Source organism: Pristis pectinata, chromosome 39, assembly GCF_009764475.1.
Source record: "Pristis pectinata isolate sPriPec2 chromosome 39, sPriPec2.1.pri, whole genome shotgun sequence".
NCBI classification, from domain to species: domain Eukaryota; kingdom Metazoa; phylum Chordata; class Chondrichthyes; order Rhinopristiformes; family Pristidae; genus Pristis; species Pristis pectinata.
This window is the reverse complement of record NC_067442.1, coordinates 2,613,894-2,636,846: the sequence shown is the minus strand read 5'-3', so window position 1 is coordinate 2,636,846 and position 22,953 is coordinate 2,613,894. Positions and strand designations below refer to the sequence as shown.

The 22,953-nt window shown below is 46.4% G+C and overlaps 1 protein-coding gene across 1 annotated transcript; it reads right to left on the bottom strand.

The window, feature by feature from the left end:
* Positions 1 to 9,131: 9,131 nt before the first annotated feature.
* Positions 9,132 to 21,979, bottom strand: LOC127587256 (myeloid cell surface antigen CD33-like). Its single transcript, XM_052045542.1, has 5 exons — positions 21,866 to 21,979; positions 17,935 to 18,016; positions 13,589 to 13,951; positions 11,466 to 11,759; positions 9,132 to 9,722 (listed from the first exon to the last, which is right to left on the bottom strand). Exons 2-5 carry the CDS (start codon positions 17,972 to 17,974, stop codon positions 9,607 to 9,609), a joined length of 813 nt encoding a protein of 270 aa, XP_051901502.1. The 5' UTR covers positions 17,975 to 18,016; positions 21,866 to 21,979; the 3' UTR covers positions 9,132 to 9,606.
* Positions 21,980 to 22,953: the final 974 nt, after the last annotated feature.

The following is a 22,953-nucleotide window of genomic DNA, read 5'->3' as shown; positions in this document are numbered from 1 at the left end:
ATGTGGGAGGAAACCAGAGCACCCGGAGGAAACCCACGCAGACGCACGGGGAGAACGTACAAACTCCTTACAGACAGCGGCCAGATTTGAAGCCGGGTCGCTGGCGCTGTAAAGCATTACGCTAACCGCTACACTACCGTGCAGTCGACGTTTCGGGTCGAGACCCTTCATCAGGACTGGAAGGGAAGAGGGCAGAAGCCAGAGTAAGAAGTGGGGAGAGGAGGAGGACGAGCACACACAGGCAGGTGAGAGGTGAGTTCAGGATTGTGGGTCAACTGATAGGGTAGTGTTTTTGAGGGGACCTGGTCTCTCCTGAGGAACTACACTGAGAGGGTAGAGGAATTCTCAGAAACTGCTGATGCTAGGGGTGCAATGAGTGGGCAGCACACACTCAGTTTCCCATGTTGCTTTGTATTTTATGTTGGACCTTAAATGACTGTTAAATGCTTGGTATTTAATCCTGCTCTCCCCTACATGCACTTTCTCTCTGTTTACCCCTTTGAAATGTTTCATATAATTAAAGATATTCACCAGATAACCTCTCAAACTTCTCTGAAATAAAGACGAGCATGTTCTGTTTCTGCTGATTGATTGGTACAAACTCTCCCCAGACATTATCAGCTTTTCTTCAAAAATCCTCAGATGATCACAGGCTGTGAGCATTATTTCAGAAGACACCTGTCTGATATGTTGTGTTCCATGACCTAGTTAAGAGTTGGTCCATCTATTTCAAAGGCTAATGTAGAGTTAGCAACCACCAAACCAAATCAGCACTGCACCTCAGTCTCTTGCCTCCCTGGGTAAGAAATGGCATTCTTTCTGTGGATTCTCAACTCTCCCGATTGTGTGCAGATCTGGTCACCTAACTATAGGAAGGATATCAGTAAGATTGAGAGAGTGCAGAGGAGATTTACTAGAATGTTGCCAGGTCTTCAGGAGTTGAGTTACAGGGAAAGATTGAACAGGTTAGGACTTTATTCCTTGGAGCGTAGAAGAATGAGGGGAGATTTGATAGAGGTTTACAAAATTATGAGGGGTATAGACAGAGTAAATGCGAGTAGGCTCTTTCCACCTAGATTAGGAGAGATAAGTACGAGAGGACATGGTTTTAGGGTGAAAGGGGGAAGGTTTAGGGGGAACATCAGGGGGAACTTCTTCACTCAGAGAGTGGTGGAAGTGTGGAACAAGCTGCCATCTGACGTGGTGAATGCAGGCTCACTCTTAAGCTTTAAGAATAAATTGGATAGATACATGGGTGGGAGAGGTCTGGAGGGTTATGGACTGGGTACTGGTCAATGGGACTAGCGGAATAAAGTTTCGGCACAGACTAGAAGGGCCGAATGGCCTGTTTTCTGTGTTGTAGTGTTCTATGGTTCTGGATTCGTCACAGTCTTTACTATACGACAAGAGCTGGCTGGAGATTGTGACATGCACACATGGTGAAGATGCCTCTGTTTCTCATTGACACTTCATCCTGGGGCTGATGTTTATTCTTGGGATGTCACCTCTTCACCCCTAGAATCTCCAAGATGGTTAAGGTCAATATCTTTGATTCTGTTGCCAGCAGCACTGGCTGCAACTTACACATGGACATTGATATATTGTGTGGAAAACCTGTGGTAGATGCAGTTTAGCATGGGATGTGACCTAAGGAAGAGAAACTGGGGAGTTACTAAATGGTGAAAGGCTCAGAATTTCAGGGGAGCAGATTTAGTGATCAAGGTGAGAATGTCACTGGCATCCAAAGGACAAACTGAAAAGGTTACCGTAAATTTGTCCTGTTACGTACCAGCAACAATAGAAGCACAACGAGCTATGTATAAGTGTTAGAGTCTATTTATTAATAACTACTTGTAATAATAAGAGAAATAAAACCATTAGATATTAAACATTGACCCCAAAAATAAACTCGAAGTGTGTGTGTGGCAAATTCCCAAACCTCAAGTCTAGGAATAGTTCTCAAAGTTCAGTTCAGCAGGTCATAAGGGTAGGACGATGAGCAAAGGCTTCTGAAAACCACAGCAGATTGTAGAGAGAATTTACAAAATCCACATGTTCCACGATGGAACCAATACGACACCTCAATCTCTGAAGATCTCCACTGCTTTGTTCCGAAGTACCTGCCACACCGAGGGCACTCGATACGCGGCCACTCACAGATATACCTGCTTTCCAGTACAGGTTAACGACAAAGTGGACTGCACAGATTGCTCCAGTAATCCATACATGGATTGTATAGTGACAATCACAGCTATTGTTCTTCATCCACAGATACAGAGTCTCTCCCTCGCTCTCTCCCTCGCTCTCTCCCTCGCTCTCTCCCTCGCCCTCTCTCTCGCCCTCTCTCTCGCCCTCTCTCTCGCCCTCTCTCTCGCCCTCTCTCTCGCCCTCTCTCTCGCCCTCTCTCTCGCCCTCTCTCTCGCCCTCTCTCCCTCTCTCTCTCTCCAGCCAGCACGTTCCAGTTATAGTCTTGCAGTCCTTAGATAACACCACACACACACACACTACTACACTACTGTCCAGGTACCTTAAAGGGACATTCACCAAGTAGCAACCTGCCTCGTGACAATCCTCTGTCTTAATGGAGCAAAAATGCAAAGCAGTGGAGGTTTCATTGGTTATGTGGGGCCCTGGTCCCATCCCATCTGGAATAACTGCGTTTAGTCCTGAGTGCTCCTGGAGAAAGTGCAGAGCAGGTTTTATCAGAACGATGCCGGTCACAAGCATTAATTTACAAGGACAGGTGAGTGAATGGGGAAGCTGCTGCACTGTTCCAGAAGTGTTGTTTCTGTAGTTGCAAGAAAACATTAATCAGCAAGTGCTCTCCCTTCTGCTCTATTGGTAGAAGAAATAAATGGGCAGACTACTACTTAAATGGGGAGAAAATTCAATATTCAGAGATGCAAAGGGACTTGAGAGTCCTCGTGCAGGATACCCTAAAAGTTAACCTCCAGGTTGAGTCGGTGGTGAAGGCGGCGAATGCAATGTTGGCATTCATTTCGAGAGGAATAGAATACAAGAGCAGGGATGTGATGTTGAGGCTCTAGAAGGCATTGGTGAGACCTCACTTGGAGTACTGTGTGCAGTTTTGGACTCCTTAAGAAAGGATGTGCTGATGTTGGAGAGGGTTCAGAGAAGATTCACTGGAATGATTTCAGGAATGAGAGGGTTAACATGAGGAACGTTTGACGGCTCTTGGGCCATACTCCTTGGAGTTCAGAAGAATGAGGGAGGACCTCAGAAACATTTCAAATGTTAAAAGCCCTGGACAAAGTAGATGTGGCAAAGTTGTTTCCCATGGTCGGGGAGTCTAGTACAAGAGGACACGACTTCAGGATTGAAGGGCGCCTATTCAGAACAGAGAGGTGGAGAAATTTCTTTAGCCAGAGAGCGGTGAATCTGTGGAATTTGTTACCACAGGCGGCTGTGGAGGCAAAGTCATTGGGTGTATTTAAGGCAGAGATTGATAGGTATCTGGGTAGCCAGGGCATCAAAGGTTATGGTGAGAAGGTGGGGGAGTGGGGCTCAATGGGAGAATGGATCAGCTCATGATAGAATGACGGAGCAGACTCAATGGGCCGAATGGCCGACTTCTGCTCCTTTGTCTTATGGTCTATTCCAGATTGGATAGGGTGAGTATCCCTTCTGTTATGTACCAGCAATAAAAGAAACACACCGAGTCATGTACAAGTGTTAAAAACTATTTTATTAATAACTACTTGTAATAATAAGTAAAAACGTTAGATATCAACCATAACCCCCAAAATTGAACTCAAAGTGTGTGTGTGGCAAATTCCCAAACTCCAAGTTGAGGAATAATTCTCAAAGTTCAGTTCAGCAAGTCATCAGGTGAAACGTGAACAAAGGCTTTTCCAAAACCACTGTTGACTGAAGAGAAAATGTAGAGAGAATGTAGAGAGAATTTACAAAATCCACATGTTCCACGATGGAACCCATACGACACCTCAATCACTGATGATCTCCATTGCTTTGTTTCAAAGTATCTGCCACCCCAAAGGCATTGGATATGTGGCCGCCCACTGTAACAGAAATACCTGTTTCACACTACAGTTTAACAACAAAGTGGGCTTCACTTGTTTGCTCCAAAAATCCATACATGGATTGTGGTGACAGACAGAGCTATTGTTCTTCATCCATCGACACAGAGACCGGCAGTCAGTGTCTCTCCCTCTCTGGTTCTCTTCTTGACTCACTGAGCAAAACAGCCGGCACGTTGTATCTTCTTGCCGTCTTGATGACACCACACACACACACACACACACACACACACACACACACACACACACACACACACACACACACACACAAATACCCTACTTAAAGGGACATTAACCAAATAGCAACCTGATCCGTAACAATTCCTGTGGGCAGGCAGTGTCCCAATAATAAACCAATACCAATAAGTAGACAGAAAGAGCATGTTATCCGAAGTTAGAGAATTCAGTACTGAGTCTGGAAGGCTGCAATGTATCCAGTAATTCACTTTCACTTCTATCAGTCTACTGCATTCAGTGTACACAATGTGGCCTCCTCTACACTGGAGAAACCAAATACTAATTGGTATTGGGATTGGTTTATTATTGTCACTTGTACCGAGGTACAGTGAAAAACTTGTCTTGCATACCGATCGTACAGGTCAATTCATTACACAGTGCAGTTACATTGAGTTAGTACAGAGTGCATTGAGGTAGTACAGGTAAAAACAATAACAGTACAGAGTAAAGTGTCACAGCTACAGAGAAAGTGCAGTGCAATAAGGTGCAAGGTCACAACAAGGTAGATCGTGAGGTCAGAGTCCATCTCATTGTATAAAGGAACTGTTCAATAGTCTTATCACAGTGGTGTAGAAGCTGTCCTTGAGCCTGGTGGTACGTGCCCTCAGGCTCCTGTATCTACTACCCAATGGAAGAGAGAAGAGAAAATGACCCGGGGGGGTGGCGGATTTGATTATGCCGGCTGCTTCACCAAGACAACGAGAGGTAAAGACAGAGTCCAAGGAGGGGAGGCTGGTGTCCGTGATGCGCTGGGCTGTGTCCACAACTCTCTGCAGTTTCTTGCGGTCCTGTTGGGTGACCGGGTGATTGTTTTGTGGAGAACCTGCACTCAGCTCACAGGAATGACCCTGAGCTTTCGGTTGCTTGCCTCTTTAATTCACCCTCCTATTCCTACACTGATCTTTCTCTCTGTGGAGAGTTTTTCTCCCTTCGTCACCTGGATCCCTCAATCACCTACCAAGCTCCTGCCTCATCCCTCCCCCTCACCTCTTTATACTGGCTGTCTCCCCCTGTTGCTCCCAGTCCCGATGCAGGATCTCAGCCCAAAACATCAATTATCCCACTGCCTCCACAGACGCCGCGGGGCCCGCTGAGTCCGCCCAGCAGCTCGCTTTTGTTTGCTCCAGATCCCAGCATCTGCGGTTTCTTGTATCTCAGTTTCCTCATATAAGTCTAGCCCACCATTTGTTGTGAAACAGATTCGGGGTCTCAGAAGGCAAGGACTCTGAACACGGTCTTGGAAATAAGTGCTTTATTTACAGAAAAAGGTGGGAAAAAGGCAACGGGGATAGCACGTGCGCGCAGTTTATAGCAAGCGTGGGAAAATCACAATGGGGGTAAAATACACACACACACACACACACACACACACACACACACACACACACACACACACACACCCACCCACCAGACTGGGTACATACAAGCAAGGAAAAGCAATACGATACCCGCCACCCCTTGACTCAAGTGCAGGGCACGGCTCTGTGCTACCAGGGACACTAACTAAAATGCTCCCAACCCTTTAAACAGTGCACACCTCACCAATGATTTCTCCAGCGTCGTTTCACAGTGCTCGGCCTGGAGTGAAGCAGGGTGAATCCCTCGGAGACAAAAGACAGAGAGAGAGAGAGAGAGAGAGAGAGAGAGCCAAGCATATGTGGCACTCTTTATAGTGCTGGAGGGCTTGGGGTGGGGGGGTGGGGGTCCAGCCCAGGTAACTCACAAAGACCAATGGCCCGGTGCCAGCAAGGACTAATTGATTACAAAGGCCAATGGTCAGGTGTGCGCTGATGGGTGGAGCGGGGCCAAACCTTGATCGGCAGTGGTGTGTCTTCCGACCAGGTAAGGGCAGTGCTGTCACGTGACAGCCACGACCCTCTACAGTACACCATTCCACCCTGAACAACACATCAGGCAGATCAAGCAGTTAATGTACCGGTAGCTAACACCATTAAACCACTCGCCCTATTACAGACATTCGCTTTGTTCCGCACATCCCTTCCTCACCTCTCTCTGCTCCTGAAAGCTACCTTGCATCTCTTCTCTCTCTCCTCGTCCTGACAAAGGTTTGCAGACCCAAAACCTCGAACTGCTTTCCCTTTCTGCTGATGCTGCCTCACCTGCTGAGTTTTTCGAGCATTTTCGGTTTTCACTTTGCTGGGGTAAATTTGCAAGAAGGTAAAATGTAATTTCAAATTCTCCCCTCTTGCACTAGTCCATGAGTGTGCATTTCCAATTCCTGATCTCATTAGATATTTGCATATAGAGAGTCGTCATGACACTGAGAGTTTACGTAAATATGATCATTTTGTTGTTCATTCATGGGACACTTCAGTGTGGTTACTGGATTCTTCCTTGCATTCTCCTGTGAAAGGAATGCAAATGATAAGGGTGTTTATTAGTAAGATCAGAACATAGTTTGTTCAAATCCCAAAAGAATATTTCACCCACAACCATTGATTATTGATCAGGGTTGGGTTTAGTTGTGAATTCTATCCATGATTGACAGCTGCCTGTCAGAGAGGGAGTATTGGTATTGGTTTATTATTGTCACTTGTACCGAGGTACAGTGAAAAACTTGTCTTGCATACCGATCATACAGGTCAATTCATTACACAGTGCAGTTACATTGGGTTAGTACAGAGTGCATTGAGGTAGTACAGTTAAAAACAATAACAGTACAGAGTAAAGTGTCACAGCTACAGAGAAAGTGCAGTGCAATAAGGTGCAAGGTCACAACAAGGTAGATCGTGAGGTCAGAGTCCATCTCATCGTATAAGGGAACCGTTCAATAGTCTTATCACAGTGGGGTAGAAGCTGTCCTTAAGCCTGGTGGTACGTGCCCTCAGGCTCCTGTATCTTCTACCCGATGGAAGAGGAGAGAAGAGAGAATGTCCCGGGTGGGTGGGGTCTTTGATTATGCTGGCTGCTTCACCAAGACAGCGAGAGGTAAAGACAGAGTCCAAGGAGGGGAGGCTGGTGTCCGTGATGCGCTGGGCTGTGTCCACAAATCTCTGCAGTTTCTTGCGTTCTTGGGCAGAGCAGTTGCTGTACCAAGCCGTGATTCATCCAGATAGGATGTTTTCTATGGTGCATCGAGACGATACAAGACTGTTTCAGACTGTGTGTAGTACATTGTATAAAATTCATCTGCATCTGTCTCTCTCTCATCAGCACGGTTCCAACTTTGCCCTCCGACACAGGTCTTAATGCATCCCCTGGTGGTCTAAGACCAGAGATGAAAACAACGTGATCACAATGAGCTACAGAAATGTTTGTTCTTGGAGGGGAAATGCCTGTGACCGATTCTAGATACCAAGGAAATGGAGAGTGCAATTTCTTTCTTTCTTTATCAATCTTTTTATTAGTTTTCAAATTAATACAGATTAGTATATCAATGTTTATACATGTAATACAAAGAGATCAGGAGAACAATCATGACATGGATAATCATAAAGAACAATAGAGTATAAAAAAAATCTGTAGATCCAACGATTTGTTAGTGAATGAATATAATATAAAAGAAAAAGATTTATTATAAGATATAAAAAAAAGAAAAAAACCCAAAACAATAAGAAAATTTATAAACAATATATCAAACCAAACTAAGCTAAAGAAAAAAAAATTCAAAAAAAACCAAAACAAAACTGGACTAAAATTTCTCAATAGAAACAAAGCAATATTATGTCGTCAAATCCGTTCCTCTAAATTGAAAGGTTATTATAAGGGGATCTATATCATATGAAAATATTGAATAAATGGACTACAAACTTCCTCAAATTTAAGCGAAGGATCAACAGTACCACTCCTAATTTTTTCCAAGTTTAAACATGATATAGTTTGAGAGAACCATTGAAAAGTAGTAGGGGGGATTGGATCCTTCCATTTAAGCAAAATGGATCGTTTGGCCATTAATGTAACAAAGGTAATCATACGTTTAGCAGAAGGAGATAAATGGCCAGACTCTATCCTTGGTAAACCGAAAATTGCAGTGATAGGGTGAGGTTGTAAATCAATCTTCAATACATTTGAAATAATGTTAAAAATATCTTTCCAATATTTTTCCAAAAGAGGACAGGACCAAAACGTATGTGTCAAAGAAGCCACATTCGATTTACATCTGTCACATATAGGATTTATATGGTGATAAAAACGAGCTAACTTATCTTTTGATATATGGGTCCTGTGAACTACCTTAAACTGTATCAAAGAATGTCTGGCACACATTGAAGATGTATTAGAGTGCAATCTCAATCACAGTCTCAATGTCTCAAAGTGCTTTGGGTCACATTTTAACAAAAGATTGAATTTATACCACACCTTTTAAGCAGCGAAACCCTGAACTACAGAAGAAGACTCTTGGCAGTGTGCAGGATCAGAGGGATCTTGGGTCTGAGTCCATAGGACACTCAAAGCACAGGTTGACTCTGTGGTTAAGAAGGCATATGATGTATTGTCCTTCATCAATCATGGAATTGAATTTAGGAGCCGAGAGGTAATGCTGCAGCTATATAGGACCCTGGTCAGATCCCACTTGGAGTACTGTGCTCAGTTCTGGTTGCCTCACTACAGGAAGGATGCGGAAGCCATAGAAAGGGTGCAGAGGAGATTTACAAGGATGTTGCCTGGATTGAGGAGCATGCCTTATGAAAACAGGTTGAGTGAACTTGATCTTTTCTCCTTGGATTGACAGAGGATGAGGGGTGACCTGATAGAGGTGTACAAGATGATGAGAGGCATTGATCGTGTGGATAGTCAGAGGCTTTTCCCCAGGGCTGAAATGGTGGCCACAAGAGGACACAGGTTTAAGGTGCTGGGGAGTAGGTACAGAGGAGATGTCAGGGGTAAGTTTTTTACTCAGAGAGTGGTGAGTGTGTGGAATGGGCTGCCGGCAACGGTGGTGGAGGCGGATACGATAGGGTCTTTTAAGAGACTTTTGGATAGGTACATGGAGCTTAGAAAAATAGAGGGCTATGGGTAAGCCTAGTAATTTCTAAGGTAGGGACATGTTCGGCACAACTTTGTGGGCCAAAGGGCCTGAATTGTGCTGTAGGTTTTCTATGTTCTACATTGCAAAAGTACCCCGAAAACGTCGCCAAATTAGGTCCTAGGGAGGATCCTTTAAGTAACAAACGGAGAGGACAGAGAGGGTTCGGGTCGTAATTCCAGAGCCCAAGACCCAGGCAACTGAAGGCACATCAGTAGTGGTGGAGCAGTAGAAATTGGGGAATGATCACAAGGCTGGAATTGTAGCAGAGAAAAAAGTTGCAGGCACTGGAGAAGGACTTTGGAATGGGGGTGTTATCAACATTTATCTGTCAGTTCTCCGTCGGATCTTGAGAGTGAAGCAAACCACACCCAGCAAGATGATGACCACTGCGGCAATAGTCAACGAGATGACGAGCGTCTTCTGCAACCTCTCGCTCGCTGTTATAGGAAGTGAGATTGAAGAGATGATTAACGGTGACAACATTTTCTGCTCCACAAACAGCAACATCACCCTCAGAAAGACCCACCTCTCGGTGACAGGACAACAGTGGAAGAGTCAGACTGCAGCCAGAGGAAAACGCTGGCAGACTGCCCACTCAGATTGATCAGAACAGATCCCATAGAACAATACAGCACAATACAGGCCCTTCGGCCCACAATGTTGTGCCGACCTTTAAACCTCGCCTAAGACTATCTAACCCCTTCCTCCCACATATCCCTCTATTTTAAATTCCTCCATATGCTTATCCAGCAATCTCTCGAATTTGACCAATGTACCTGCCTCCAGCACCGTCCCAGGCAGCGCATTCCACGCCCCAACCACTCTCTGGGTAAAAAACCTCCCTCTGATATCTCCCACCCATTACTTTAAAGCCATGCCCTCTTGTATTGAGCGTTGGTGCCCTGGGAAAGAGGCGCTGTCTGTCCACTCTATCTATTCCTCTTAATATCTTGTACACCTCTACCATGTCTCCTCTCGTCCTCCTCCTCTCCAAAGAGTAAAGCCCTAGTCTCTCCTCAGAATGCATCCTCTCCAAACCAGGCAGCATCCTGGTAAATCTCCTCTGCGCCCTTTCCAACACCTCCACATTCTTCCTATAATGAGGTGACCGGAACTGGACACAGTACTCCAAGTGTGGTCTAATCAGAGTTTTGTAGAGCTGCATGGGATATGTTCGCAAAGATAATTGAGGGGAGACGTTCAGTGCCAATAATTATCCCTCAAAGTTCATCGTTGAGGTCAGCTATTAACCAGGCACTTGTGTGTGGGATCCTGCAATGCACAAATACAGCTACACTGGGTTGTCCCAGACTGATGAAAAAGGCTTTCTGTGAGGTCCAGGTCCAAAACAGAATTCAAAATAGGCCACACTGACACAACACCAGCGGGAAGTGGGTGCTGGGCTGTCTGAGGGCGCAAAGTGTCGAAGGAGCTGCGCTGTGCGCTGTTGCAGGAGCATTGCTGCAGGAATTGTGCACTGTTCAGCAAGTGAGGTGCTGCTTTTTGCAACACTGAGGGAGTGTTGCACTTAAGGGAATATTATTGAGGGAGCGCTACCTTTTTGATGGAGCAGTATTCGGGAGATACTGAGACAGGAATGCGATGTTAGACAGATAGAACTGAGAGTACCAACCACACTGTCACAGGGAACACTACACTGTTACACTGATTACACTACACATTATGTCAATCCTCAATGGCAGGCACGGTAGTGTAGCGGTTAGCGTAACGCCATTACAGCGCCAACGACCTGGGTTCAATTCCCGCCGCTATCTGTATGGAGTTTGTACGTTCTCCCCGTGTCTGCGTGGGTTTCCTCCGGGTGCTCCGGTCTCCTCCCGCATCCCAAAGACGTACAGGTTAGGAAGTTGTGGGCGTGCTATGTTGGCGCCAGAAGCGTGGCAACACTTGCGGGCTGCACCCCCCCCCCCCCACTCCCAGAACACTCGACGCAAAAAGACGCATTTTACTGTGTGTTTTGATGTACATGTGACTAATAAAAAGATATCTAGTCCTATTGATGCCTAGGTCATAGAAATCTCCAATTATGGGTGAGATATGTACTGTGAGGGAAGGCTGTATTGCCTAAGGGGGGTGTATTGAGAGATAACTACGTTAACAGAGGGGCAGTACAGAGGGAGTGCTGCACTATCTTAAGATATCACTGATTCCATACTTACAGTGCACACTTAGTATGAGGGTCCACTCCGATGAAACAAATGGGTATCTGACTCTGCAGGTGAGATTTTGCCCATGATCTTTCAGCTCTGGGGTCAGGGTCAGAACAGAGGTATAGGTCAGAGTGTCACCCTGCTGAGTTATGCTGCTTGAGACGGACGATGGTACATCAGTGGGGGTGACCCAGGTTAAGTTGGGCGCTGTTCTGTCACACGTGGTGTTGAAGGTGCAGATTACGTTCACTGGCTTTCCTACAACCATTTCCATGGTGACTATCGAAGGTTTTTCCATGAAATCTAATACAGAAATGGATATAAAACATCACCAGATACTTCAGTTCAAATGGAAATCCCATTCTCACTGCAGCCAGCATCCTGGGTGGCTGACGAGTCAGCTCTGGATCACTGTGAAACTCTTCAGTCAGAAGGCGGATGCTTCAAGGCCCACCACAGAGACCTGAGCACAAGAACAAGCTAAACCAATCCCAGCGCTGCACTAGGATGATTACCAAACAAGGAAGATACAGTGGTCAGGGAAGAAGGACTAGGCTGAAGCTCAAAGGGAAGACTGAGAAAGAACTTACAGAAAACTTTAATGTTATGAAGGATGCTGCCTGGATTGGGGAGCATGCCTTATGAAAACAGGTTGAGTGAACTCGGCCTTTTCTCCTTGGAGCGACGGAGGATGAGGGGGGACCTGATAGAGGTGTATAAGATGATAAGAGGCATTGATCATGTGGATCGTCAGAGGCTTTTTCCCAGGGATGAAATTGTGGCCACAAGAGGGCACAGGTTTAAGGCACTGGGGAGTAGGTACAGAGGAGATGTCAGGGGTAAGTTTTTTACTCAGAGAGTGGTGAGTGTGTGGAACGGGCTGCCGGCAACAGTGGTGGAGGCGGATACGATAGGGTCTATTTTTCTCTCTAGCCCTCTATTTTTCTCAGCTCCATGTACCTATCTAACAGTCTCTTTGATAGGTACATGGAGCTGAGAAAAATAGAGGGCTATGGGTAAGCCTAGTAATTTCTAAGGTAGGGACATGTTCGGCACAGCTTTGTGGGCCGAAGGGCCTGAATTGTGCTGTAGGTTTTCTATGTTTCTATGATACAACAGATACAATGGGTTTGTACTTGGGTTTGTGGATATAAGTCAGTCTCCAACAGGAAGTTCAACCAGTTCAGGAGAAAGGTTTCAGCTCAGGTGTGTTCGAGGATCTCCCAAGGTTCTGAATGGTACTGGAGAAATACAAGCCTTTTATTTGTCTTGAGGTAAACACGATCAGATATGTGGGGGTTGTTGATCTGAGACTAATGGCAGACAGAATCAACACATGTAAGGAGTGATCATCAGGTGAACATCAGGGTTTGTGTTGGATCTGGACTGACAGGGGTTGCCAGATTACTGCTGATCAGGTCCTGCATTATGTCAAGATGTGCTTTGTTAGAACATAGAACATAGAAAACCTACAGCACAATTCAGGCCCTTCAGCCCACAAAGCTGTGCCAAACATGTCCCTACCTTAGAAATTACTAGGCTTACCCATAGCCCTCTATTTTTCTAAGATCCATGTACCTATCTAACAGTCTCTTAAAAGACCCTATCGTATCCGCCTCCACCACCGTTGCCGGCAGCCCATTCCATGCACTCACCACTCTCTGAGTAAAAAACTTACCCCTGACATCTCCTCAGTACCTACTCCCCAGCACCTTAAACCTGTGTCCTCTTGTGGCAACCATTTCAGCCCTGGGGAAAAGCCTCTGATTATCCACACGATCAATACCTCTCATCATCTTATACACCTCTATCAGGTCCCCCCTCATCCTCCGTCTCTCCAAGGAGAAAAGGCCGAGTTCCCTCAGCCTGTTTTCATAAGGCACGCTCCCCAATCCAGGCAGCATCCTTGTAAATCTCCTCTGCACCCTTTCTATGGCTTCCACATCCTTCCTGTAGTGAGGCGACCAGAACTGAGCACAGTACTCCAAGTGGGGTCTGACCAGGGTCCTATATAGCTGCAACATTACCTCTCAGCTCCTAGATTCAATTCCACGGTTGATGGCGTTTAAACAGTCATGAATTGATGTTCATTCCCATTGCCGATAGTTGCATAATCACAAAACAGCACTCACCAGAGACATAAAGCTGTACGACAGGGTAGTCATAATTGCGGTTGCTCTTAAATTCTACTCTGAAGAAATAAGGACCTTGATCATTCTGCTTAACGTTATTTATAACCAGGGAGCAGTCACCATCATTCAGGTCTCCAGTCAGCTGAGTTCGGTGCCGAAATTTTGATGACTCAAACACATGATTCCTGGAGTGAAAGACTATCGAATCTGCAGCCCATTCCTCGCTGTTGAACCACACTCCAGTCCGCGATTCATTTTTCAGATGTGGTGGGTAACTGTAGTGGCACGGGATCCGGGCACACAAACCCCTCTGCGCCGTCACATTTGTTGGAATGTCGGCTCTCCACTCTTCAGACACCACAGCTGAGGTGAGAAATATCAATGTTTAGCAATGGATGACTTGAAGATCCAACAGACCTGATATCCACCCCTCTCTGTGGCCGTGTACGAGTAAGAAGGCACTGCTTAAGGATGGAAGAGATTCCTGGATGTGGGAGTAGATGTCACCTACGGAGGGAAATAGACAGTCGACATTTTGGACAGGGCAATCCAAACGAAGGGTCTCAACCCAAAACAATGACGGTCCATTTCCCTCCACGGACGCTGCCTGACCCGCTGAGTTGCTCCAGTCTTTTGTGTGCTGCTGCAGATTCCAACATCTGCGGTGTCTGCATGTGTTTGTTCTGCATTGATTCCTAGATCTCAAGACCCTTAACTTACTTATTATGAAGCTAAAAGAGGCCCATCTGATCCATTCCAACTCCCACCAATTCAATCCCATCTCCTTTTATTTCTCTGTAACCCTGCAATCTATTCTCTCTCACATGTCTATTAATTTCCTGTTTGATCCTTTTGAAAGTTACCAACACTATAAAGGGTGATTTACAGTAAAAGTTAACCTAGCAGCATATCCTTGGTTTATCAGAGGAAAGCAAAGACTTGGAAGAGGTGTGGTGGGGATCCGTTGCGGTCACATCCCACACAGATCGTACACGGTCAGGATCGAACCTGGGGCGCTGGAGTGGCGAGGTAGCACCACCACCCGCTGTGCCACCGTTGTGCTTCCCATGGAGCCAATCCTCTTCAGTGAGATGAGCTTTCTTCCTAACATAGTCCTCTACAAGCCTCATCAGTGGTTATATCCTGTAGAGCCTTGCAAGGCAGGAGCAGTGGATTACCAGCCCTTGAAACCTCTGAGAGTTGTTTTCCCTTAACCCCATCTGGTGTCTCAGCAGATAATTGGGATAATTTGGAACCTCACTTTGGATCTACATTGTCCAATGAATAGAACAGAGAACATAGAACAGCACAGCACAATACAGGCCCTTCGGCCCACAATTTGTGCCGACCTTTAAACCTCACCTAAGACTATCTAACCCCTTCCTCCCACATATCCCTCTATTTTAAATTCCTCCATATGCTTATCTAGTAATCTCCTGAATTTAACCAATGTACCTGCCTCCACCACCGCCCCAGGCAGCGCATTCCACGCCCCAACCACTCTCTGGGGTAAAAAACCTTCCTCTGATATCTCCCTTGAACTTCCCACCCATTACCTTAAAGCCATGCCCTCTTGTATTGAGCATTGGTGCCCTGGGAGTCATTCAATACTAAATTTCAAAGGGGGAACCAAATATATTTTTGGGATAATTTACTCGCTGAGGGTAAGGATTGAGGTGTTTGGACTAATTAAAGAGCTGAGTGAAAGAGCTGGCTGAGGGTGGATGGCTGAATGGCCTCCTCTTGTGTTCACATCGTGCTAAGATGAGATATCTTTATCAGTCACATGTACATCGAAACACACAGTGAAATTCATCTTTTTGCCTAGAGTGTTCTGGGGGCAGCCCGCAAGTGTCGCCACGCTTCCGGCGCCAACATAGCATGCCCACAGCTTCCTAACCCGTACGTCTTTGGAATGTGGGAGCACCCGGAGGAAATCCACGCAGACATACGGGGAGAACGTACAAACTCCTGACAGACAGTGGCCAGAATTGAACCCGGGTCGCTAGCACTGCAATAGCGTCATGCTAACTGCTACCCTACTGTGCCTGATTCACTGAGTTTGTAAAATAGAACCATAGAACACTACAGCACAGAAAACAGGCCATTCGGCCCTTCTAGTCTGTGCTGAAACTTTATTCCACTAGTCCCATTGATCTGCACCCAGTCCATAACCCTCCAGACCTCTCCCATCCATGTATCTATCCAATTTATTCTTAAAACTTAAGAGTGAGCCCACATTTACCAAGTCAGATGGCAGCCCGTTCCACACTCCCACCACTCTCTGAGTGAAGAAGTTCCCCCTAATTTCCCCCTGAACGTTTCCCCTTTCACCCTGAAGCCATGTCCTCTCGTACTTATCTCTCCTAATCTAGGTGGAAAGAGCCTACTCGCATTTACTCTGTCTATACCCCTCATAATTTTGTAACCCTAAAATGTTCGATCTTGACCTTGGGTACTACCTATGTGGAACTTTGCAGATCAGAGTCCCTTTATATACATTTCTTGTTTTGCTTTCCTTGGGGCTGCACACTTACACCCTCCAGCGCCAGCACACAGTGGTTGCAGTGTGCACAGTTTACAAAATGCACTGCCGTTATTTGCCAACATCACCTCCCAAACCAGTGATCTTTCCCACCAGAACACCAAGGGTAGCAGGTTAGGGGGAATACCCTCTCAGACTTGGATATGTGTTGCCATTTCTTCATTGTTGATGGGTCTAAAACCTGGAACTCATTGTCAACAACGCAGGGAAGGCATCTTCATCACACAGACTGCAGTGGTTCGAGAAGGCAGCTCACCCCTCATTAAGAGATGATGGGGTCCGAGTCCATAGGACGCTCAAAGCAGCTGCACAGGTTGACTCTGTGGTTAAGAAGGCATACGGTGTATTGTCCTTCATCAACCGTGGAATTGAATTTAGGAGCCGAGAGGTAACGTTGCAGCTATATAGGACCCTGGTCAGACCCCACTTGGAGTACTGTGCTCAGTTTTGGTCACCTCACTACAGGAAGGATGTGGAAGCCATAGAAAGGGTGCAGAGGAGATTTACAAGGATGTTGCCTGGATTGGGGAGCATGCCTTATGAAAACAGGTTGAGTGAACTTGGCCTTTTCTCCTTGGAGCGACAGAGGATGAGGGGGGACCCGATAGAGGTGTATAAGATGATGAGAGGCATTGATTGTGTGGATAGTCAGAGGCTTTTCCCCAGGGCTGAAATGGTTGCCACAAGAGGACATAGGTTTAAGGTGCTGGGGAGTAGGTACAGAGGAGATGTCAGGGGTAAGTTTTTTACTCAGAGAGTGGTGAGTGCATGGAACGGGCTGCCGGCAACGGTGGTGGAGGCGGATACGATATGGTCTTTTAAGAGACTTTTGCATAAGTACATGGAGCTGAGAAAAATAGAGGGCTATGGGTAAGCCTAGTAATTTCTAAAGTTGGGACGTTCGGCACAGCTTTGTGGGCTGAAGGGCCTGAATTGTGCTGTAGGTTTTCTATGTTTCTATGTTCTATGATGAGGGAAGGGAAATGACTATTGAAAGTTACTGAAATAGTAAGGATAGAGGGGCTGGGGGAGGTTACGGAGATGAAGAGGGGAGGTAGTTACAAAGCTAGGGAAGGGTGTAGGGGCTGAGGGGGTTGCTGAGAAATGGAGGGGTATCGGCTTAAGGAGGCTGCAGAGACAGTGAGTGGTATGGGGGCTGTAGGAGGTTACAGAGATAGGAAGATTCACGTTCTCCCCATGATCGCACAGTTCCCCCGGCACCTCACCACTTCCTCCAAATGTCTGTTTTCCTCCTGTTAACCAAGTACATGCTGGTGGCTTTTCCTTTTATGATACCCTCGCGTCCAAGTTCAAGTGGTAGATTTTGTACATTCCGTCATAAGAACGTACATTTCTCCTCTCCCAAGCTCTTTGGAGCAATTGCCTTGACTGGCCCAATGTATAATATAGACACACAAGCACAGAAGTCTAATAATTTAGTTCCTTTTTCCATACACAAAAACTGTACAGAAGTACAAAGCAAAGCAGAGGGTCCACAAAACGTCTTCATTCTAATTTGTCTTGTGAGGGCAGGAAGTTGGATTTGAAACCAGGGATGAGAGCATTATACATTGTCGGACCAGGAGCAGTGCATGCCACCAGCATTGGGGTGGTGGGGAGGGGGTGGGGAGGGGGTGGGGTGGGGTGGGGTGGGGTGGAGGGAATGATGAAAGGCCCTCAGTGCAAGTTTAGTTCACTGGGTCTCTCTGCTGAAATCAGTCCCCATCACAGCTCACTGAGAATGATATCATGCAAAGATCTGTCAGCTGTTGATACAGTACATCTGATCTGCTGCTGGTACCTTGGAGAAGTGCCAGGAGGAAGTACAATTTCCCGATCATTGTCCGATCCCGGATGTTCCCTCAGTTTCCTGCCGTCAGGGTCTGAAAGAGAGAATAGTGAATTAAACCTCTCCACCTGCCCAGCAGCTCTCGAGATTCAAACCGCTTTGAAGAATTTGAAGAATTTGAAGAATTCACAGTTTCATTTCACTCCGTGTGTTAATGGGCTCTGTCCAGTGATTTACAGGGATTAAGTTAGAAAGTGTGTTCCTCAGACATCCTGTTTCCACATTGCCGTTTTTTTAAAACTGGTGTGCATTCTGATTTATCATAGCTAAAACCGGCACACTGAACCTTTTATCTTCCTTAAATCTTCTGAAAATGCTATAACCAGTAATATTAGCCTGAAGTTTCTGCTAAAGGGGAAATAGTTTCATGCTTTTTATGCTGTGTAACTTTGAGAGGCCCATGCAAGCAGAAACTGAAGTTCAAATTCCCACACAGTTGTTTGCTGGGAATTTCTCCATGCATTTGCTGTTGAATTCTTCCTGAAGTTTTGTGGTGGAGCTCAAACATCCGCAAATTTGCACTTGCATTGAGAAGTACGCCCTCTATTACATGGACGGGTGCAGGTCAATGGGACTAGCGGAATAAAGTTTTGGCACAGACTAGAAGGGCCAAATGGTCTGTTTTCTGTGCTGTAGTGTTCTATGGTTCTGTGACATCCCAAAACATCTGACAGGCAATGGAAGCCTTGCAAGACTCTTCTTTGACCAGGGATCTTGACAGGCAAATTGTGCACAGCAGGATCCCACAGACAGAGGTGATGATGATGTCTGGATCATCGATTAAAGTGTGATGTTGGTCGAGGGGTTGAAACCAAGACCCTGTTCTACAGAATATATTATAATTAAAGAAATTAAAACCATGTTTGAATATTAAAAAAAACTAATAAATTGCAAGGACAATTTAATATTCAATTGGAAGAAGAAATGGGGTCTCCCAAAAGAAGCAGTGGGGCATTCCTTCAGTTATGTTCCTCTGAAATTGCAGCAGTCCCCCAGCACTGCCCATCTCACAGTGCAGCGCTCCCTGAGTACCGCTCCTCATCCAGTGTAGCACTCCCTCAGCACTGCCCCCACCATCCACCGCCCCACCACAGTGCAGCACTCCCTGAGTACCGCTCCTCATCCAGTGTAGCACTCCCTCAGCATTGTCCTGCCAATAGTATAGCGCTCACTCACAGTGCTGCCCCTTCCACAGTGCAGCACTCCCTCAGCATTGCCCCTGGACAGTGCAACACTCTCGACATTGTGACTCCAATTTTTGGGCTCCGGTCCCACAAGATCTCTATCCCTCAAACTGGGAAAGCGTTCTGTGTAACAGTCAGGAAGAGAAGGGTGGATTGGCAAGTTTTCAGATGACACAAAAGTTGGTGGTGTTCTGGATAGTGTGGAGGACTGTCGAAGATTGCAGAGGGACATTGATAGGATGCAGAGCTGGGCTGAGAAGTGGCAGATGGAGTTCAATCCGGAGAAGTGTGAGGTGGTACACTTTGGAAGGACAAACTCCAAGGCAGAGTACAAAGTTAATGGCAGGATTCTGGGTAGTATGGAGGAGTAGAGGGATCTTGGGGTTCATATTTACATATCCCTGAAAGTTACCTCACAGGTGGATAGGGTAGTTAAGAAAGCTTATGGGATGTTAGCTTTCATAAGTCGTGGGATCGAGTTTAAGGGCCATGAGGTAATGATGCAGCTCGACAAAATGCTGGTTAGACCACACTTGGAGTACTGTGTCTAGTTCTGGTTGCCTCATTATAGGAAGGATGTGGAGGTGTTGGAAAGGGTGCAGAGGAGATTTACCAGGATGCTGCCTGGTTTAGAGAGGATGCATTATGAGGAGAGACTAAGGGAGCTGGGGCTTTACTCTTTGGAGAGGAGGAGGACGAGAGGAGACATGATAGAGGTGTATAAAATATTAAGAGGAATAGATAGAGTGGACAGCCAGCACCTCTTTCCCAGGGCATCAATGCTCAATACAAGAGGGCATGGCTTTTAATTAATGGGTGGGAAGTTCAAGGGAGATATCAGAGGAAGGTTTTTTACCCAGAGAGTGGTTGGGGCATGGAATGCGCTGCCTGGGGCGGTGGTGCAGGCAGGTACATTGGTCAAATTCAAGAGATTACTAGATAAGCATATGGAGGAATTTAAAATAGAGGGATATGTGGGAGGAAGGGGTTAGATAGTCTTAGTTGAGGTTCAAAGGTCAGCACAACATTGTGGGCCGAAGGGCCTGTATTTGTGCTGTATTGTTCTATGAATCCTGAGCCCAGGACTCAGTAATAAGTAGAAACCTTAAGAGTACGTCAATGATTGGAATCTGTGCAATGTCACAGCATCAACAACACCGCACTTTGGTTGTGGGAGTGAATTATATTCATGGTATTAATAATTAACCAATGTCAAGAGTTATTGGAAAATAACAACCTTTAAAAGACAGTTGGACAGGTACACGGATTGGAAAGGTTTGGAAGGTTATGGGTCATACGCTGGCAAATGGGACTAGCTTGGATGGGGCGTCTTGGTCAGCATGGACCTGTTGAGCCAAAGGGCCTGTTTCCATGCTGTATAACTTCATGACACTAATTACCTGGGACTTGTCCACTGCTTGTCTGTGGAGTAATCGTTGACAAGTGTTACTTGAGTTCAGTGACCTCCTCTCTGCAGCTACCAGTGTAGGTCATTAGAAAGTGTTTACAGTGAAATACAGAGAAGGTGTTCACAGAAAAGGGAAACAAAATAAGGAAGTATCGCGTTGGTATATTTTACCAGCAAATGATTAACCCATTTAACCCAGGCACTGACATTATCACTGCTCAGGGCTGTACGAATAATAGTACCGAGGGAGAGTTGTGCTCAGTTGAAGGGGCGGTACTGAGCAAGGCTGCATTGTTGGAGAGTTGGTACTGAGGTATAGTGAGGATCAGTATTGAGGGAGAGGTGCATAGTCAGAGGTAGAGTACTAGGGGCAAGCTGCACAATTGGAGGGACAACACTGAGGGAGGATTGCTGTTGGAGAGATCGTACTGAGGGATTCAGTGATACACATGCAAGAGTGTCACACTATTGGAGGGACATGGAGTTAAGAAACAGCAAGGGTAAAAGGACCCTAATAGCAGTTATACATAGGCCCCCTAACAACAGCTGGGATGTGGACTACAAGTTACAGGGTGAAGCAGCCAGCATGATCAAAGACCCCACCCACCCGGGTCATTCTCTCTTCTCTCCTCTTCCATTGGGTAGAAGATACAGGAGCCTGAGGGCATGTACCACCAGGCTTAAGGACAGCTTCTACCCCACTGTGATAAGACTATTGAACGGTTCCCTTATACAATGAGATGGACTCTGACCTCAAGATCTACCTTGTTGTGACCTTGCACCTTATTGCACTGCACTTTCTCTGTAGCTGTGACACTTTGTATTGTTATTGTATTTACCTGTACTACCTCAATGCACTCTGTACTAACTCACTGTAACTGCACTGTGTAATGAATTGACCTGTACAATCGGTATGCAAGACAAGTTTTTCACTGCACCTCGGTACAAGTGACAATAATAAACCAACTCTGCTCCCAGAGAGCTGTTGGAACTTGGGATCATTGGAGCTTCCAAGACCGAGGTTATTAAAGTTTAGTGACATGAACCCTGAAATATACTCGCACTCTCACGCAGTCATTTAATAGACACAGATTTCCCCATGGAATCAAAGGTGCGTGAGACCACCATATCTGCAAAGCGCAGACACCCTCACACACACACTCACTCTCACACACGCGTGCATGCAGGGGCACACACACATTCAGACACACAGAGACGCTCAGACAAGGGCACATGCACGCACAACACACGGGACATTGGCGGAGAATGAAGCTATCCTTCTTGTACTCACTGGAGAATCCCGGGAGGGTCGCTACTTGAATCTTGTCCGACGAGCGGTTTTTTTGCTTCTCACTTTGCAAGAGCTAAGTCGAACAGGATCCCAGTTCACCAACTTCCCCTTTGACTGCCAGCAGGATCTTGGAGTCGGCCGAGCGCAGGGAGAAACACAGCTGATCTGTTGTTTGAGAGGCTGTGAACCCCAGTGCGGGGTGAGGTAGGAAACAGATGACTTCTGACGTGAAGTTCTGTTGGCCTCTGTTGAAAAGCTGCAAAATTTAGTCACCAACCACACCAGAGCTCAGGAACACTTTGAAACAGTCCAAGAGTTACTGACTTGGGAGTGTCAAACTCTTTCTAACATCGGGGGCCACAAGAGATTCTGTAGATGCTGGAATCTGGAACAACACACACACACAATGCTGGAGGAACTCAACGGGTCAGGGTGCATCTGTGGAGGGGAATAAACAGTCAACGTTTCAGGTCGAGACTGTTCATCGGGACTGGAAAGGAAGAGGGCAGAAGCCAGAATGAGAAGGTGGGGGGGGGGGGGGGGGGGGGGGGCGAGGAGTACACGCAGGCAGGTGACAGGCAAGTCCAGGCGAGAGGGGGAAGGTAGGTGGGTGGGGGACAGGGGGAGATGTAAGAAGCTGAGAGGTGATCCGTGCAAGAGGCAAAGGGCTGAAGAAGAAGGAGTCTGGTAGGAGAGGTCAGTGGACCATGGAATAAAGTGAAGGAGGCGGGGAATAGATGGGCAGGTCCTTCATCAATCACGGAATTGAATTTAGGAGCCGAGAGGTAATGTTGCAGTTATATAGGACCCTGGTCAGACCCCACTTGGAGTACTGTGCTCAGTTCTGGTCACCTCACTACAGCAAGGATGTGGAAGCCATAGGAAGGGTGCAGAGGAGATTTACAAGGATGTTGCCTGGACTGGGGAGCATGCCTTATGAAAGCAGGTTGAGGGAACTCTGCCTTTTCTCCTTGGAGCGACGGAGGATGAGGGGGGACCTGATAGAGGTGTATAAGATGATGAGGGGCATTGATCGTGTGGATAATCAGAGGCTTTTCCCCAGGGCTGAAATGGTGGCCACAAGAGGA

What these genes read in the sequence shown, in the direction of transcription:
- LOC127587256 (XM_052045542.1), bottom strand. Translation starts at nt 17,974, where the DNA reads ATGATCGGGAAATTGTACTTCCTCCTGGCACTTCTCCAAG. An exon ending in CGTACAGCTTTATGTCTCTG is followed by an intron (nt 11,760 to 13,588) that starts GTGAGTGCTGTT and finishes TTTCTGTATTAG; the next exon opens with ATTTCATGGAAAAACCTTCG. An exon ending in CCTCATACTAAGTGTGCACT is followed by an intron (nt 9,723 to 11,465) that starts GTAAGTATGGAA and finishes TTCCTATAACAG; the next exon opens with CGAGCGAGAGGTTGCAGAAG.